This window comes from Podarcis tiliguerta (genome assembly GCF_965153285.1).
Source record: "Podarcis tiliguerta genome assembly, chromosome: 3".
Classification (NCBI taxonomy): domain Eukaryota; kingdom Metazoa; phylum Chordata; class Lepidosauria; order Squamata; family Lacertidae; genus Podarcis; species Podarcis tiliguerta.
In genome coordinates this window covers 105,978,999-105,992,295 of record NC_139536.1, presented here as the reverse complement: position 1 = coordinate 105,992,295, position 13,297 = coordinate 105,978,999, and the positions used below count along the sequence as shown (strand labels likewise).

The 13,297-nt window shown below is 44.5% G+C and overlaps 1 protein-coding gene across 3 annotated transcripts in view; it reads left to right on the top strand.

The window, feature by feature from the left end:
• PLCB1 (phospholipase C beta 1) overlaps positions 1-13,297 on the top strand; it is a 455,632-nt gene that overhangs the window by 342,063 nt on the left and 100,272 nt on the right. For all 3 annotated transcript variants that reach the window (XM_083431904.1, XM_083431905.1, XM_083431906.1), the window contains 5 exons: positions 419-503; positions 2,865-3,042; positions 6,570-6,640; positions 9,488-9,584; positions 12,851-12,935. In XM_083431904.1, coding sequence (XP_083288030.1) covers positions 419-503; positions 2,865-3,042; positions 6,570-6,640; positions 9,488-9,584; positions 12,851-12,935 — 516 coding nt within the window. The remainder of the gene's footprint in view (positions 1-418; positions 504-2,864; positions 3,043-6,569; positions 6,641-9,487; positions 9,585-12,850; positions 12,936-13,297) is intronic.

Sequence of the window (13,297 nt, the reverse complement as noted above, 5' to 3'; positions counted from 1 at the left end):
AGCAGCAATGTGAAACCGAGAAAACTCTGAAACCTAAGGCAGGAACCACAAACCTACATACAGGAGTAGAATAAAGATATTTATGTTTAACAGCGTGCAAATGTCACATTCATTTTCTGCATTTTCTTAAGCACATATTAGTTGCCTGTATGTGAGGCAGGTTCAGCTTTTTCAGTTTACCACTGCAGATGTCTGAGAACATTTATTGTATCTTTACTGTAAAAGTGTATGTGAAAAGAACTGTCACAAGATTCGGAATAATCGTGTAATGACTCCATATCAGTGAGAATAATTTAGGAGGATAGGTTCAAAAAATTATGCCTCTTCCTCTCGTTAAAGGATATTAAATTTTCCATTACTGGCACTTCCGATGCTATGAATAACCCTCACTTAATTCCCCGTTTTCTTCCCTTTTCAGCCCCAAGCAACAGGCAAAAATGGCAGAATATTGCAGATTAATATTTGGTGATGCCTTGTTGATGGAGCCACTGGAAAAATATCCAGTAAGTTAGTCCTCTTTGGTAAAAGAAGAAGATGTAGCAGTAAAAATATAAAGTATTGATTTACAATTTTGAATTTTCCGTTGCTTTCATATAGCACCTCTAAATAGACTCTTCTTTATTTTGCACGATATAGTGGGTGTGGTAAGGTGCTATATCATACATTGTATTTTGTAAGATGTTTGGCAAAGATGCCCAAGTGTAGTTTTAAAAGAGTCACCACAACAGCTGTCTAGCTTTGTACCATATAAAGTCAAGAGAATCATAGCATCCACAAGTGCATTACTTGCACTATTGTGAAAGAAATTAATCACGTGGTTGCAGAGTCCACTCTGACGATGACAACAACAACAGCAACAACTTATTATTTATACCCCGCCCATTTGGCTGGGTTTCCCCAGCCACTCTGGGCAGCTCCCAACAGAATATTAAAAACATGATAAAACATCAAACATTAAAAACTTCCCTCAACAGGGCTGCCTTCAGATGTCTTCTAAAAGTCAGATACAGTCATACCTTGGTTTCCGAACAGAATACATTCTGGAAGTCTGTTTGATTTCCGAAACGTTTGGAAACCAAGGTGAGGATTCCGATTGGCTGCAGGAGCATCCTGCAGCCAATCGGAAGCCGCGCTGGATGTTCGGCTTCCAAGGCAAAGTTCGCAAGCTGGAATACCTACTTCCGAGTTTGCGACATTCAAGTTCTGAGTTGTTCGTGAACTAAGCTGCTCGAAAACCAAGGTGTGACTGTAGTTGTTTATTTCCTTGACATCTGACGGGAGGGTGTTCCACAGAGCGGGTGCCACTACCAAGAAGGTCCTCTGCCTGGTTCCCTGTAACTTCACTTCTCGCAGTGAGGGAACCATTAGAAGGCCCTCAGCGCTGGACCTCAGTGTCCGGGCAGAACGATGGGGGTAGAGATCCTCCTTCAGGTATATTGATTACAAGGGCTGCCACAGATCCCTGAACATCTTGCATGTGAAGCAAGGAAATGACATCCTTGCCAAGGAAGAGGTTAGTGGCTTCACAGATGTGCACAGAGTATTGTGTGCCAGCCCACCACATATGGGGAGGGGGTATTACCTGAACTTGCAACTGAGTAAGGTAATTGTACTCTGTCATGCACACATTTCCCCATAAGTGCAGTGCTTCTTCTATGTGGGGGGAAATCCCCAGGTAGTTGTTTTCCTAACTGGGACACAGGAAGCCTCCTGAAATCAAGAAACGTTGGACGTGAGCGTTCCTCAGCCGTAACAAAAAGTTGGCATATTGACAAATCAACTGGCAGAGCTGTCCCTTGCCGCAGGCAGACGAAGAGGGTGTGTCTAGGCCAGGGTTAGGCAACCTAAGACCCGTGGGCTGGATGTGGCCCAATTGCATTCTCAGTCCGGCCCGCAGACGGTCCAGGAATCAGCATGTTTTTACATGAGTAGAATGTGTCCTTTTGTTTAAAATGCATCTCTGGGTTATTTGTGGGGTCTGCCTAGCATTTTTACATGAGTAGAATGTGTGCTTTTTAAAAAAATGCATCTCTGGGTTATTTGTGGGGCATAGGAATTCGTTCACCCCCCCCCCCAAAAAAAAATATAGTCCAGCCCAGCACATGGTCTGAGGGATGGTGGACCGGCCCACGGCTGAAAAAGGTTGCTGACCTCTGGCAAAAGGAAGAAGCAGGGCCATATGGATACAAGGTGTGCTTTAAGGCCCCTGCGAAACGAATATGAGTGAAGCCTTACAAAGGGCAAAATATTATAACATCAAGGTGCAGCTGCTGCCTCGGGCAGCCGATCCAGCCTCGAAGGAATGCATTGGCCACTTCTGCTGCCGCAGTGGCAGTGATGGCTGTGGCATGCTTTTCAGTGGCTGCATCTTCTGCCTCCTTGGCAGGCCCCGCCCCCATGCCACCTCCGCAGTGGCCTCTTGCGTAGCTGTCAACTTTTCCCTTTTCTTGCGAGGAATCCTATTCAGAATAAGAGAATTTCCCTTTAAAAATGGGAAACATTGACAGCTATGGCCTCTTGGCAGATAGGAGGCACTGCTGATCTCTTCCCACTCTGAGATAGGAAATGGTGGGGGCTGCCCTCTGGGGTCTCCTGGGCTCTGTATCCACCTGCCATGATTCAGAGCGGGTCTGTCCCCCCCTCCCCATGGCAGCCTTTTATTCCCACTTCAACTATAGGGTAAGGTTGATTTGATTTCCTTCTCCCCACCCCCTGTTCACAATGTAGATTTCCCTCGCCTCTTCTTTCCTGGGGTGGGCGATGCCATTTTGTGGTTGGCCTCAGGTGCCCAAATGTCTCCCGACGTGTGGAAATCATGCTTCGAAAAGACACAGCTTTACTGCCAGTTTCTTTTCCTTTCTCAGCTTGAACGTGGCGTTCCTCTTCCAAGCCCGGCAGACCTGATGTACAAAATTCTGGTGAAGAATAAAAAGAAGTCCCAGAAGTCTGCGGATGGCAGTGGGAGGAAAAAACTGTCTGAACAAGCTTCAAATGCGTGTAGCGATGCTTCCAGCGGGTTTGAGCCCTCCTCTCCTGGAGCCGGTAAACAAACACTTTCCCTGCAATATATTGTTTTTTAAAAGTGGGGAAGCACGTTACAAAACTACTACCACTTTTAAACACACATAGACACAAATATCCTCTGCATAATCCAAATGCAAGCCACTAGTTCTGATAGTCATAGCTATCCTCGACTTCTTCAAAAAACATATGGTACACTTTGTTGGACAGGGATGCCCAGATTTTGTATTGTACGAAGCTACTTTATTTTCCAGACAGTGGTCTGGCAGACAGATCTGAAGACCTCTTCAAATGGTCACCTTAATAAAGGAGTGCCATTTATGGCTTGATTCCTAATGCTCACATGCAAATTTAATTATTTACATATTGCACATGTTACACAGAAAATTGAAGGGGACCAGCATGTATTAGGACATCTCTTTGTTGTCACTCTAGTAAAGGTAAAGGTACCCCTGCCCATACGGGCCAGTCTTGCCAGACTCTAGGGTTGTGCGCCCATCTCACTCAAGAGGCCGGGGGCCAGCGCTGTCCGCAGACACTTCCGGGTCACGTGGCCAGCGTGACAAGCTGCATCTGGCAAGCCAGTGCAGCACACAGAACGCCGTTTACCTTCCCACTGGTAAGCAGTCCCTATTTATCTACTTGCACCCGGGGGTGCTTTCGAACTGCTAGGTTGGCAGGCGCTGGGACCAAACGACGGGAGCGCACCCCGCCGCGGGGATTCGAACCGCCGACCATGCGATCGGCAAGTCCTAGGTGCTGAGGTTTTACCCACAGCGCCACCTGTGTCCCACTGTTGTCACTCTAAAACACCTTAAAAAAAAATCCTTGCAAGTGAAACTCTTGACAAACTTTGAATATGCCTCAGGATATTCAGAATATGCCTCAGGGGCAGAATTATTCCACAGCAGGCCAGCTGAGCACCTCTAATGGAGGGAATCAATACAGGCAAATCCTCACTATTGCTGCTTCAATATTGCTCAACCTCAACCTTTGTGCCAAGTAAGGCAAAGCTCGTGATTCTTGCCTGCTTTCTGCCACTGTGTCCAACTCCCTGCAGTCCGTTTCCATGACAGCAGCATCTTTCTTTTTATGTCAAACCATAACCAATTTTTCTTTTCTTGGTTCTTCACTTGTTAGCATCCATTCAGAAGCTTGTGCTGTCTTTTAGCATCACCAGGACACCATTCCTGAAGTCTGTTAGAGCAAGGCCTCATTTCTCCATGTCTGTACCCCAAGAAGGATAGCCTCATTATTTCAGATCATAATATAGGATTTCAAGCTTTGGACTAATAGCTCCTTTTCTCTCACACATAGCACAGCCCTTCAACAAGAGAATTCCAACAGTCTTGCACACACACACACAGAGAAGTAGAATGTGGCTGGGGGAGAAAGTGTCCTTTCAAAATTGGCTGCTAATTGATAGATGATGTTCTCACAAATATTTCCATGCTATCTTCTTGTTCTTCTTTGGCGATCACTCATAGCCGAGTAAGATTGTCTTCCATAAACATGGTTTTAACAATGAGTCTGTAAGTGACTGTGGAGGCCAATTCTGGATCCACATGTCCTTCCACAGTGGGGACATTGGTACGTTTCTTCTGGTCCCTACTTCTTCCCAGCTGAGAAATAGCTCCTTTGTTCCATAGAAGGATAAGTAGCTGATGACAACATGACATCCATTCAGCAATGTTGCTTGAGTAACAGAACTTTGAGAAGTGTTTGTCCTTTTTTCTTCTCTTGAAGAGCAGTTCCTTAAAACTTTGCACTGCTTTGCTCAGCTTAGCTACAAAAGAGGCTATTCAGGAGGAGCAGAGAGCACAGGTTTGCCCAGATTGGGGTCTAGCTGAGAGTCAGAAATGAATGACTCTCCAGGTTCTACACATAAACTCATTGCCTGTGCTGTTTCACTGCTAAAACAATAGCCCCACCCCTGAGCACGAAACAAAGCCCTCAATAACTGAGGAAGTGAAGGGAAGGATAAGACTCAAGTCTTTAAAATGGGAAAAGGTAGGAGAAATTTCTCAGAATTTGTCTTTGGAGGAGCTCGTTGTATTCTATAGGATGAAGTGGCCTAGAATTTTCCTTTGGGCCTTTTCTCCCTCTCCATCTTTTTTAAACTAAAAAAAAAAAAAAAAATCGTTCAAGGCTGATGACCTGACTTCTTCTGTGCTAGTCTGGCAAAGGAAAAGGGAACTTGACGCATCCCTCATATTGACTGCTGCTGCTTTTTTAACAAGCTAGTATTATAAGTGGCAGGACGCAGGTGGCACTGTGGGTTAAACCACAGAGCCTAGGACTTGCTGATCAGAAGGTCGGCGGTTCGAATCCCTGTGACGGGGTGAGCTCCCGTTGCTTGGTCCCTTCTCCTGCCCACCTAGCAGTTCGAAAGCACATCAAAGTAAAAGTAGATAAATATGTACCACTCCAGTGGGAAGGTAAATGGCGTTTCCGTGTACTGCTCTGGTTCGCCAGAAGCGGCTTAGTCATGCTGGCCACATGACCCAGAAGCTGTACGCCGGCTCCCTCGGCCAATAAAGCGAGATGAGCGCGCAACCCCAGAGTCGGTCACGACTGGACCTAATGGTCAGGGGTCCCTTTACCTTTTTATTATAAGCGGGGGGGGGGGCGAGGATTTGATTCAGACCCTCCTCTCTTCACCCATTTAATGAATCCTTATCCATCTGATCCCCACTGGCAATTACACTCAGAGGGGGTTTGCCATTGAGCAAGGCTTTACTTTTTTCAAGGAAATTAAAAGAAACAAAAATTCTGCCACTTCAATCTACAAAAGTACAGTAAACCCACCCTACTAGGGAAATTTCTTTGGAATTTCTTCTTTCTGCTACTTTCTTGAAAGCCACCAAAAAGTAACCAAAGTTTAACCTTGAAAATGGGGAATGGGAGTTTTGGCACTCCGTAATTTGTAAGTACAGTGGTGCCTCGCAAGACGAAAAGAATCTGTTTCGCGAGTCTCTTCGTCTTGCGGTTTTTTCGTCTTGCGAAGCAAGCCCATTAGCGGATTAGCGCTATTAGCGCTATTAGCAGTTTAAGGGCTATTAACGGCTATTAAAGGCTTAAGGGATTAGCGGATTAGCTGCTAAAAGGCTATTAGCAGCTTCGCGCTTTAGAAAAAGGGGTTGGGGAGCGAAAAAAACCCTCAAGAATCGCAAGACATTTTCGTCTTGCGAAGCAAGCCCATAGAGAAATTCGTCCTGCGAAGCACCTCTGAAAATGGAAAACCCTTTCATCTCGCAGGTTTTCCGTCTTGCGAGGCATTCGTCTTGCGGGGCACCACTGTATGGCTAAATATCATAATAATGTTACTGATTGTTCATTAATGTGTTGAAGGGATAATAGTTTTTTTGGCCACAGAGGAATGCTTTGAAAGCCAAAACACTAGACCAAGATACCATCTTCAGCCTATGGTACTGTAGTTGCATTTGGATGAAGCAAAGTGACTCTGGTAACAACAGCAGCTTAAAGGTGTGAATATTGGGAGGCGGTTGACTACACTGAGTTTCCTTTCTTCAAATAAAATGTTGCAGGAGAAGCAGAGATCGAGAGTGACGATGACGACGATGACGACGATGACTGCAAAAAATCATCAATGGATGAAGTAAGTGATGAATCATTTTTGAAGTCCTGATGTGACTTTGAAAGCATGTTTACATGTTTGTCCACATGACACAGTCTTGCAGTGCCATCTTGTGGATAGTGAGGGCCAAGACGCTGCCACAGAACCAGATATTTGCCACTGAACTATCAAGGTTATCTGAAGAGACCAACGTTTTAGAGCTGGCTTTATTTCGGGAATATGGGATCCTAGGTTGCACTCTGGCTCCATGCTTTGAAGTTCATGTCTGCATCAAAAGTTTTCTCTCCTGCTGAGGTTTTGGGGGGCCTTGAGCTAAAATTATGTGGCTTTTGAGATGTCAGTATCACAGTTCAGGTGCAGAAATGATACTGACCAAATTGCACAGGACATCTCCCAGTCCAGCCTCTGTATATTTCTCTGTTTACGTGTTTTGCAGCCATTGTTTTCTCTCTCTGCTGCCTCTGCTGCTTGGTGTAATGGTGAAGAGCAGTAGACTCATAATCTGGTGAACCGGGTTCGCGTCTTTGCTCCTCCACATGCAGCTGCTGGGTGACCTTGGGCCAGTCACACTTCTCTGAAGTCTCTCAGCCTCACTCACCTCACAGAGTGTTTGTTGTGGGGGAGGAAGGGAAAGGAGAATGTTAGCCGCTTTGAGACTCCTTCGGGTAGTGATAAAGCGGGATACCAAACCCAAACACTTCTTCTTCTTCTTCTTTGTCCTTTCTTAAGAGAGCCTATCCAATCAGGATCTTGCAGCAAACAGGATAATATCATGACACTCTCTATGCCATCTAGAAAGATTTGAATGACATCACTGAGAGCAAATAAAAAATGTAACATTTTATTATTCATGGGGAATAAGGGCAGTGTTGTTGCTTTTTTCATTGTTGCCTTCAGTCTAAATGCACAAATGCTTTAGCCCGCTCCCTTTCAATACAGTCCCTCAAAACTGGGGGTGCCTTCCACCACTGCCATGTTCACACACAAAAATACACCATGCCTCCTTTGCAGCGAAATCATAATTTAAGTCAAGAAAGATTGTATTTTATCCTAAAACAAACAAACAAACAAACAAACAAACAAACAAACCTCACATGAAACAAGAGTACCTGGAAAAGTTTGATGATTTGATATGGCGACCTGCAGTTCAGATTACTTTGTCCTCATAGCATTTTCAGGATCCTTGGAGCGATCTGCAGATAGTTTGCCTCTATCACTTGTCAAGAGTAAAATATCCACTGGGAGATTTCACCTCTTCCCCTCCTAAGAGGAACCCAAGGACAAGGGGAGTCATAGAATCATAGAATCATAGAGTTGGAAGAGACCACAAGGGCCATCGAGTCCAACCCCCTGCCAAGCAGGAAACGTGTTGCCTCTGCCACCATCCAGTGAATAAGTAGCTGCAGGGGCCTTGCTCCCGGTTCTTTCCTTCCAGAAAGAATTCCAACAGCCATTTCCCCCCCAAATAAGAAAAGTAATAAACAAGCAGTTAACGGACGCTGTCATTTGCTGTATGTGATACAGCCGTGGCAAGGAAAGGCCAGCCTGGATTCCACTACTGACCAGAGGCCCACAGGCTGTTTCATAGCTGCTCCTCCTTCCATCCCATGAAGGAGAGTCTGACTAAACCCCAGGAAGAACTTTCTGACATTAAGAGCTATTTGATAATGAAATAGATTCCCTCGGGAAGTTGTGGATGTTCCAATGAGAGTCCATCAAGGCTGCGAACAGCGGGACTATTGTGGCGTCCAGTCCGCTTCCACTGTGCCAACCTGCTGCTCCCGGCTACAACAGAGTGTCTTGCGCAGTGGTGCGCCTGTGTAGAAGGAATCTCAGCCATGCAATAAAACTCTCATACAGCAGCTTCCTATTCTACAAAGCTTTATTGTACAGCAGCCAAACAACATCAGCCAGGAGAGAGCAAAAACATGACGCCTCTCCTGTCGCAGCCAAAACAGAAAGTAAAAAACGTTCACATAACAAAGATGTGAACACTCCCCTAGTGACAGGACGTCATTTCCCTTGAGCTGTTAACCCTGTAAGCTCTGGGTATCCTCACAGTGGACTCCCCTTCCTTGGAGGTATTTAAGCAGAGGTTGGATGGCCATCTGTCTTGAATGCTTTAGCTGAATTCTAAGGGGTTGGACTAGATGACCCTTGAGGTCCCTCCCAACTTTACGATGATTCTAAGCACACCAGCAGCAAGAAATACATCTGGCCCCAAATGGACGCAGGTGCCTATTATTGGTCCTTGCTTCTTTGTCTGGGCATTATCAGACCGAGTCTTTCCCCTCCAATCTATTTCCCTTGTTGGTGCCTTTCCTTTACGTTTGTACTCCTGAGTACATGAGTCTTATTTCCTGCAACAACCCAGCAGAGCTATGTGTTGAATTTTAATTGCTGCGAGCTGCTTAGGGAGACAAATTATGCCTGTAAACCCCGTAAGAATAAAATAGATAGCTGGTTTACGTGGATTTCCTTATCATCCTAACTTGAGAGATGTTACGAGGTTTGAAAGTCTTCTAATGGCACCAAATGTTGTAGTTTGGGAATTTGTAGTAGAGATAGACAGCAGTAGCTCAGTTTCCTCCTACAGAGGTTCAGTGCACCTGGATTTTGAATGAAAAAAATAGAGTGGTGTTCAGCTAATCGGTAGACCCTTTGAGATTCATGAACATGACCAAGCTAGGGCTACTAACTTGGGTCTGCTCTGTGGAAACCTTAGTTGAACACCACCCATTAATAGATAATGTCAGAGGCCCTTAAAAAGATTATCCATCGTTGCACCTCTTGGTAGTCTTTATGAAGTTAACTTGGGGCAGTGGATGCTTTGACAGAAATGTTGACCTTCGCCTGTCTCCGTTCTAGGGGACAGCTGGTAGCGAGGCCATGGCCACTGAGGAAATGTCAAACTTGGTGAACTACATACAGCCTGTGAAGTTTGAGTCGTTTGAAACATCGAAAAGTGAGTATGGAAGGTTCCACAGAACTATATTTCTCGGCAGATGTCACTAGGGCTGGGTGGTGTACCGATATATCGTCCAGCACCCATTTGTAGACCACACCTAAGAACCGTTTCAGAATAATTGAGCTGGCAATGTATTGCAAAGCACAGCCTTCAAAGCTCCAGGGGACAGTATAATTGTAAGCCCCCTTGGCAGCTGACTGGCTGCCTTCGCTTTCAGCTCCCTTTCCCCTCCAATGGCAGAACAGTCTCCCTCCCAGCCTTGGTGCCTTCCCGTAACCATGGTGTCTCTACCTGATGCCAGAAATGCAACTGGGCTGCTCCTTTCTTCTCCATATCTCTGTCTAAGGAGGAGTGGGAGGAGTTCGCCCTCCAAACGCAAAGGCTCACCTGCCTCCGAGAGCAGGAGTATGCAGTGCACATAGCATGTACCTCTTAATCTTCATAACTGTTCCTTCACCTGATCTCCACCCTTCAACCATGCGATCACCAATGACTGCTCCATTGCAGTGTTTAGCTGGTGACATATTGCAATGCTGAAAACCAGGTACAGTGGTACCTCGGGTTAAGTACTTAATTCGTTCCAGAGATCCGTTCTTATCCTGAAACTGTTCTTAACCTGAAGCACCACTTTAGCTAATGGGGCCTCCTGCTGCCGCCACGCCGCTGGAGCATGATTTCTGTTCTCATCCTGAAGCAAAGTTCTTAACCCGAGGTAATATTTCTGGGTTAGTGGAGTCTGTAACCTGAAGCGTCTGTAACCTGAAGCGTATGTAACCTGAGGTACCACTGTATTGCCCAGCCCTAAATTTCACAGAATTTTTTAAAAGATTTAGAAAAGTCTGTTCAATTTCTGCAAGGACAATGTAGCCAACAATGATTTTGAGACTTAACGATCTGTTAACCAAACAAGTCCTCAGTTACCTAAGCGTTTACTCAATATGATAATAAAATGGTAGCCGCTTATGGAAGGAAGCACAACTTGGTTTCTTGGTAGAGAATCAGGCTGCCTTTAACATTTGAATCAGTAACATTTATTAGTAAGATGGAACAATTCAAAAACAAAACAAAAAAAATGATTCATACCAATGTACTCTTAATTTGGAAGCAATCTGATTGCAAAAAGTTAATGGTACAATCAGTCAAAGCTAAGCACTTTTGAACCCCATTGATCAAAACAGGAAGGATTTAAATATGTGCTTAATATGTGCTTCTCCAATCAATGAGAAATAAAGTGTGTACCTGTGATAGGATTCCATAGCTGTCAACCTTTCCCTTTTCTTGCGAGGAATCCTATTCAGAATAAGGGGATTTCCCTTAAAAAAACGGGAAACAGCTATTGGATTCTGTCATAAGTTTTTAAACGTAGAATTGTGCTAGAAGCAGGGGGTGGAATTCAAGGTCGTGCCACAACAAACTTTCCATTTGTGCAAGCATTTCAACCTGCCAGGTGCAACAATCTGCCCTCTGGGGTTCACAGGGGGAGTGCCATTGTGCAAGCAGAAGTCCTTGCACAGGACTTCCACTGACTGATCTCCTTTGATGAGTCCCACCCGCGTTCTTTATTGCTTTGTAAATGCAATTTTCATTCACATGCATAACACAGCGCAGGAATGCAGAACTCGTCTTCTTGTGTACTTTTCACTGTTGTTTCCCCCCCTATTGTAAATTGCTTTGTTAGAAACTAATGGTCCATATTCATGACTGCCTGCTGCTTTTTGCTGAAGGGGCCTTGCTGGGAATGCACTTTGCAACATCTTGAGCAAACAAGCTGACGCCTTTTCCCTTACGTAGAGCAGAACCCCCTTCGAGAGAGCCTGTCCTGTTTCGCTTGGGTATGACAGGCAATGGTGACCTCTGCTGCGGCCCTTTGAAAGGAAGTCTTTAGCATTTGAATTTCAATGTTGCACACATGTTTCATAGGCACTGTGGATAGAGCAGTTAAAAGTTGCAGATTTATGTTCAGCTTCTCTGCTTAGCAGTCTCAGACTACTTGCATTCCTGAAATATATTTAACGCAAACTGGTAATTGCTGGCCATAAATGATTGAAGAAGCTCTTCGTATTCTGGACATTTTGCATTATTCAATGGTATGGTAATCTCCAGTGTAAGTATGTGTCTGCAAAGGTTTCGTTGGGCTGCGTGGTGTCTATGTGCCTCCCATGCCAATCCCAGATTTCTACCGCTGCCCACACTAGAGATTTGTTCTAAGCCACCAAACCCAGTATGGATGATACCCTGACAAAAGTATATTCCAGTAGCATGCTGTATATACCAGCCGTAGAAAGTTATACTTCATTCACTTCCTGAATTATTGAGTGTATTTGTAAGGTTTCATTTCCTGCCAAAAGGCGAAGCAGTATACAAGTTTAAATAAATAAATAAAATGAAAGCTTCTGGTCCCTCATTTCACAGTAGGGTCTACGCCCCAAACTGGTGACTGAACCATCCCTTAGTCCCCATAAAAACATTAGGTTTAAGGCTAAATAATGGGGTTACGATTGCAGCCTACGGCTTAACATCCCAAAGAAATCCACATGGGAGAAATTTCAGTAGAAGTCAGCATGACTTGTTTTTAAGTTAATAGGTTTGAGGATCAGGAGTTAAGTCTTTTCTGTCAATAATCTGAGTGTTAGTCACATCAGTGAACTTTTTAAGCTATTTGGCCAGTGTTCAAATGCTGCTTTTACAGCAAAATGGGTATAATGCGCAACCGAAGTCTGGGCTTCTAGTAAGAACCCTTGAAGGGGGAATATATGGAAGTAAGGATTTGTGTCCGAATGGTGCAGCAAAGGTTTTCAAAGTGTTGACTCCATGCCACGAATGCCACATGATGCTCCACTTCTGGCATCAAAATATCATGACCTTGTAATGTGTTCTGTCAGTGCAAGGGTTTACACTAGCACAAAGGAACTTGCCCCAGTCAGTGTTGCCAGTGGTCAGGGTTGATTCCCTAACCCTGCCGTAAAACAATAGCAAAATGGGACATAGGCGGCTGTGTGCATTTCTTTAGCTGTGGAATCCTCCCAAAGGATGACAAATGACCAAGTAGAAAAACAGTACACTTTGAAACTAAAATGAGTGAAAGCATTTGTACACTTGCATCAGTTATCCCCATTACCAATTTTTCTCTCATTCTGCAATGATCTTGTGTTGCTGGAAACACTCTTTGTTGATTCTATAGATGCTATGGTATGAGATTTTACATATATTCAGTCGCATGAAAGTTACATATCTTCATCTTTATTTTCTTTATCAAATTGCAGAACGGAACAAGAGTTTTGAAATGTCTTCCTTTGTGGAAACCAAAGCACTCGAGCAGCTCACGAAGTCTCCTGTCGAGTTTGTGGAGTATCTTTGACATTGGTTGGGGGGGGGGGAATAATGCAGCAACTTGGTCACAACTGAGCAAAGCAGTTGGTGAAAGGTTGATTTGGGCCAAAGGAGCATGGTCTCCAGTTTTAAGCAGCCAGTCAGTGATAATGAAAATATAAATTTCACACAAAATTAATTCCCATTCTTTTAGAAAGTGGAATCCATAAGACAAGTGGACCATATAAATAAATGGGGCATCAGCTTCAAGTTGAATGTTTGCCATCTTGATGTCATCTTATTTTCTCCAGATTGTTCTCTGTGTGAATAGCTTTCTCCTTGCTGCGTGGTACAATAGATATTTGATCATGGGTTACTTTTTATGTCTGCAACTGTGCTTG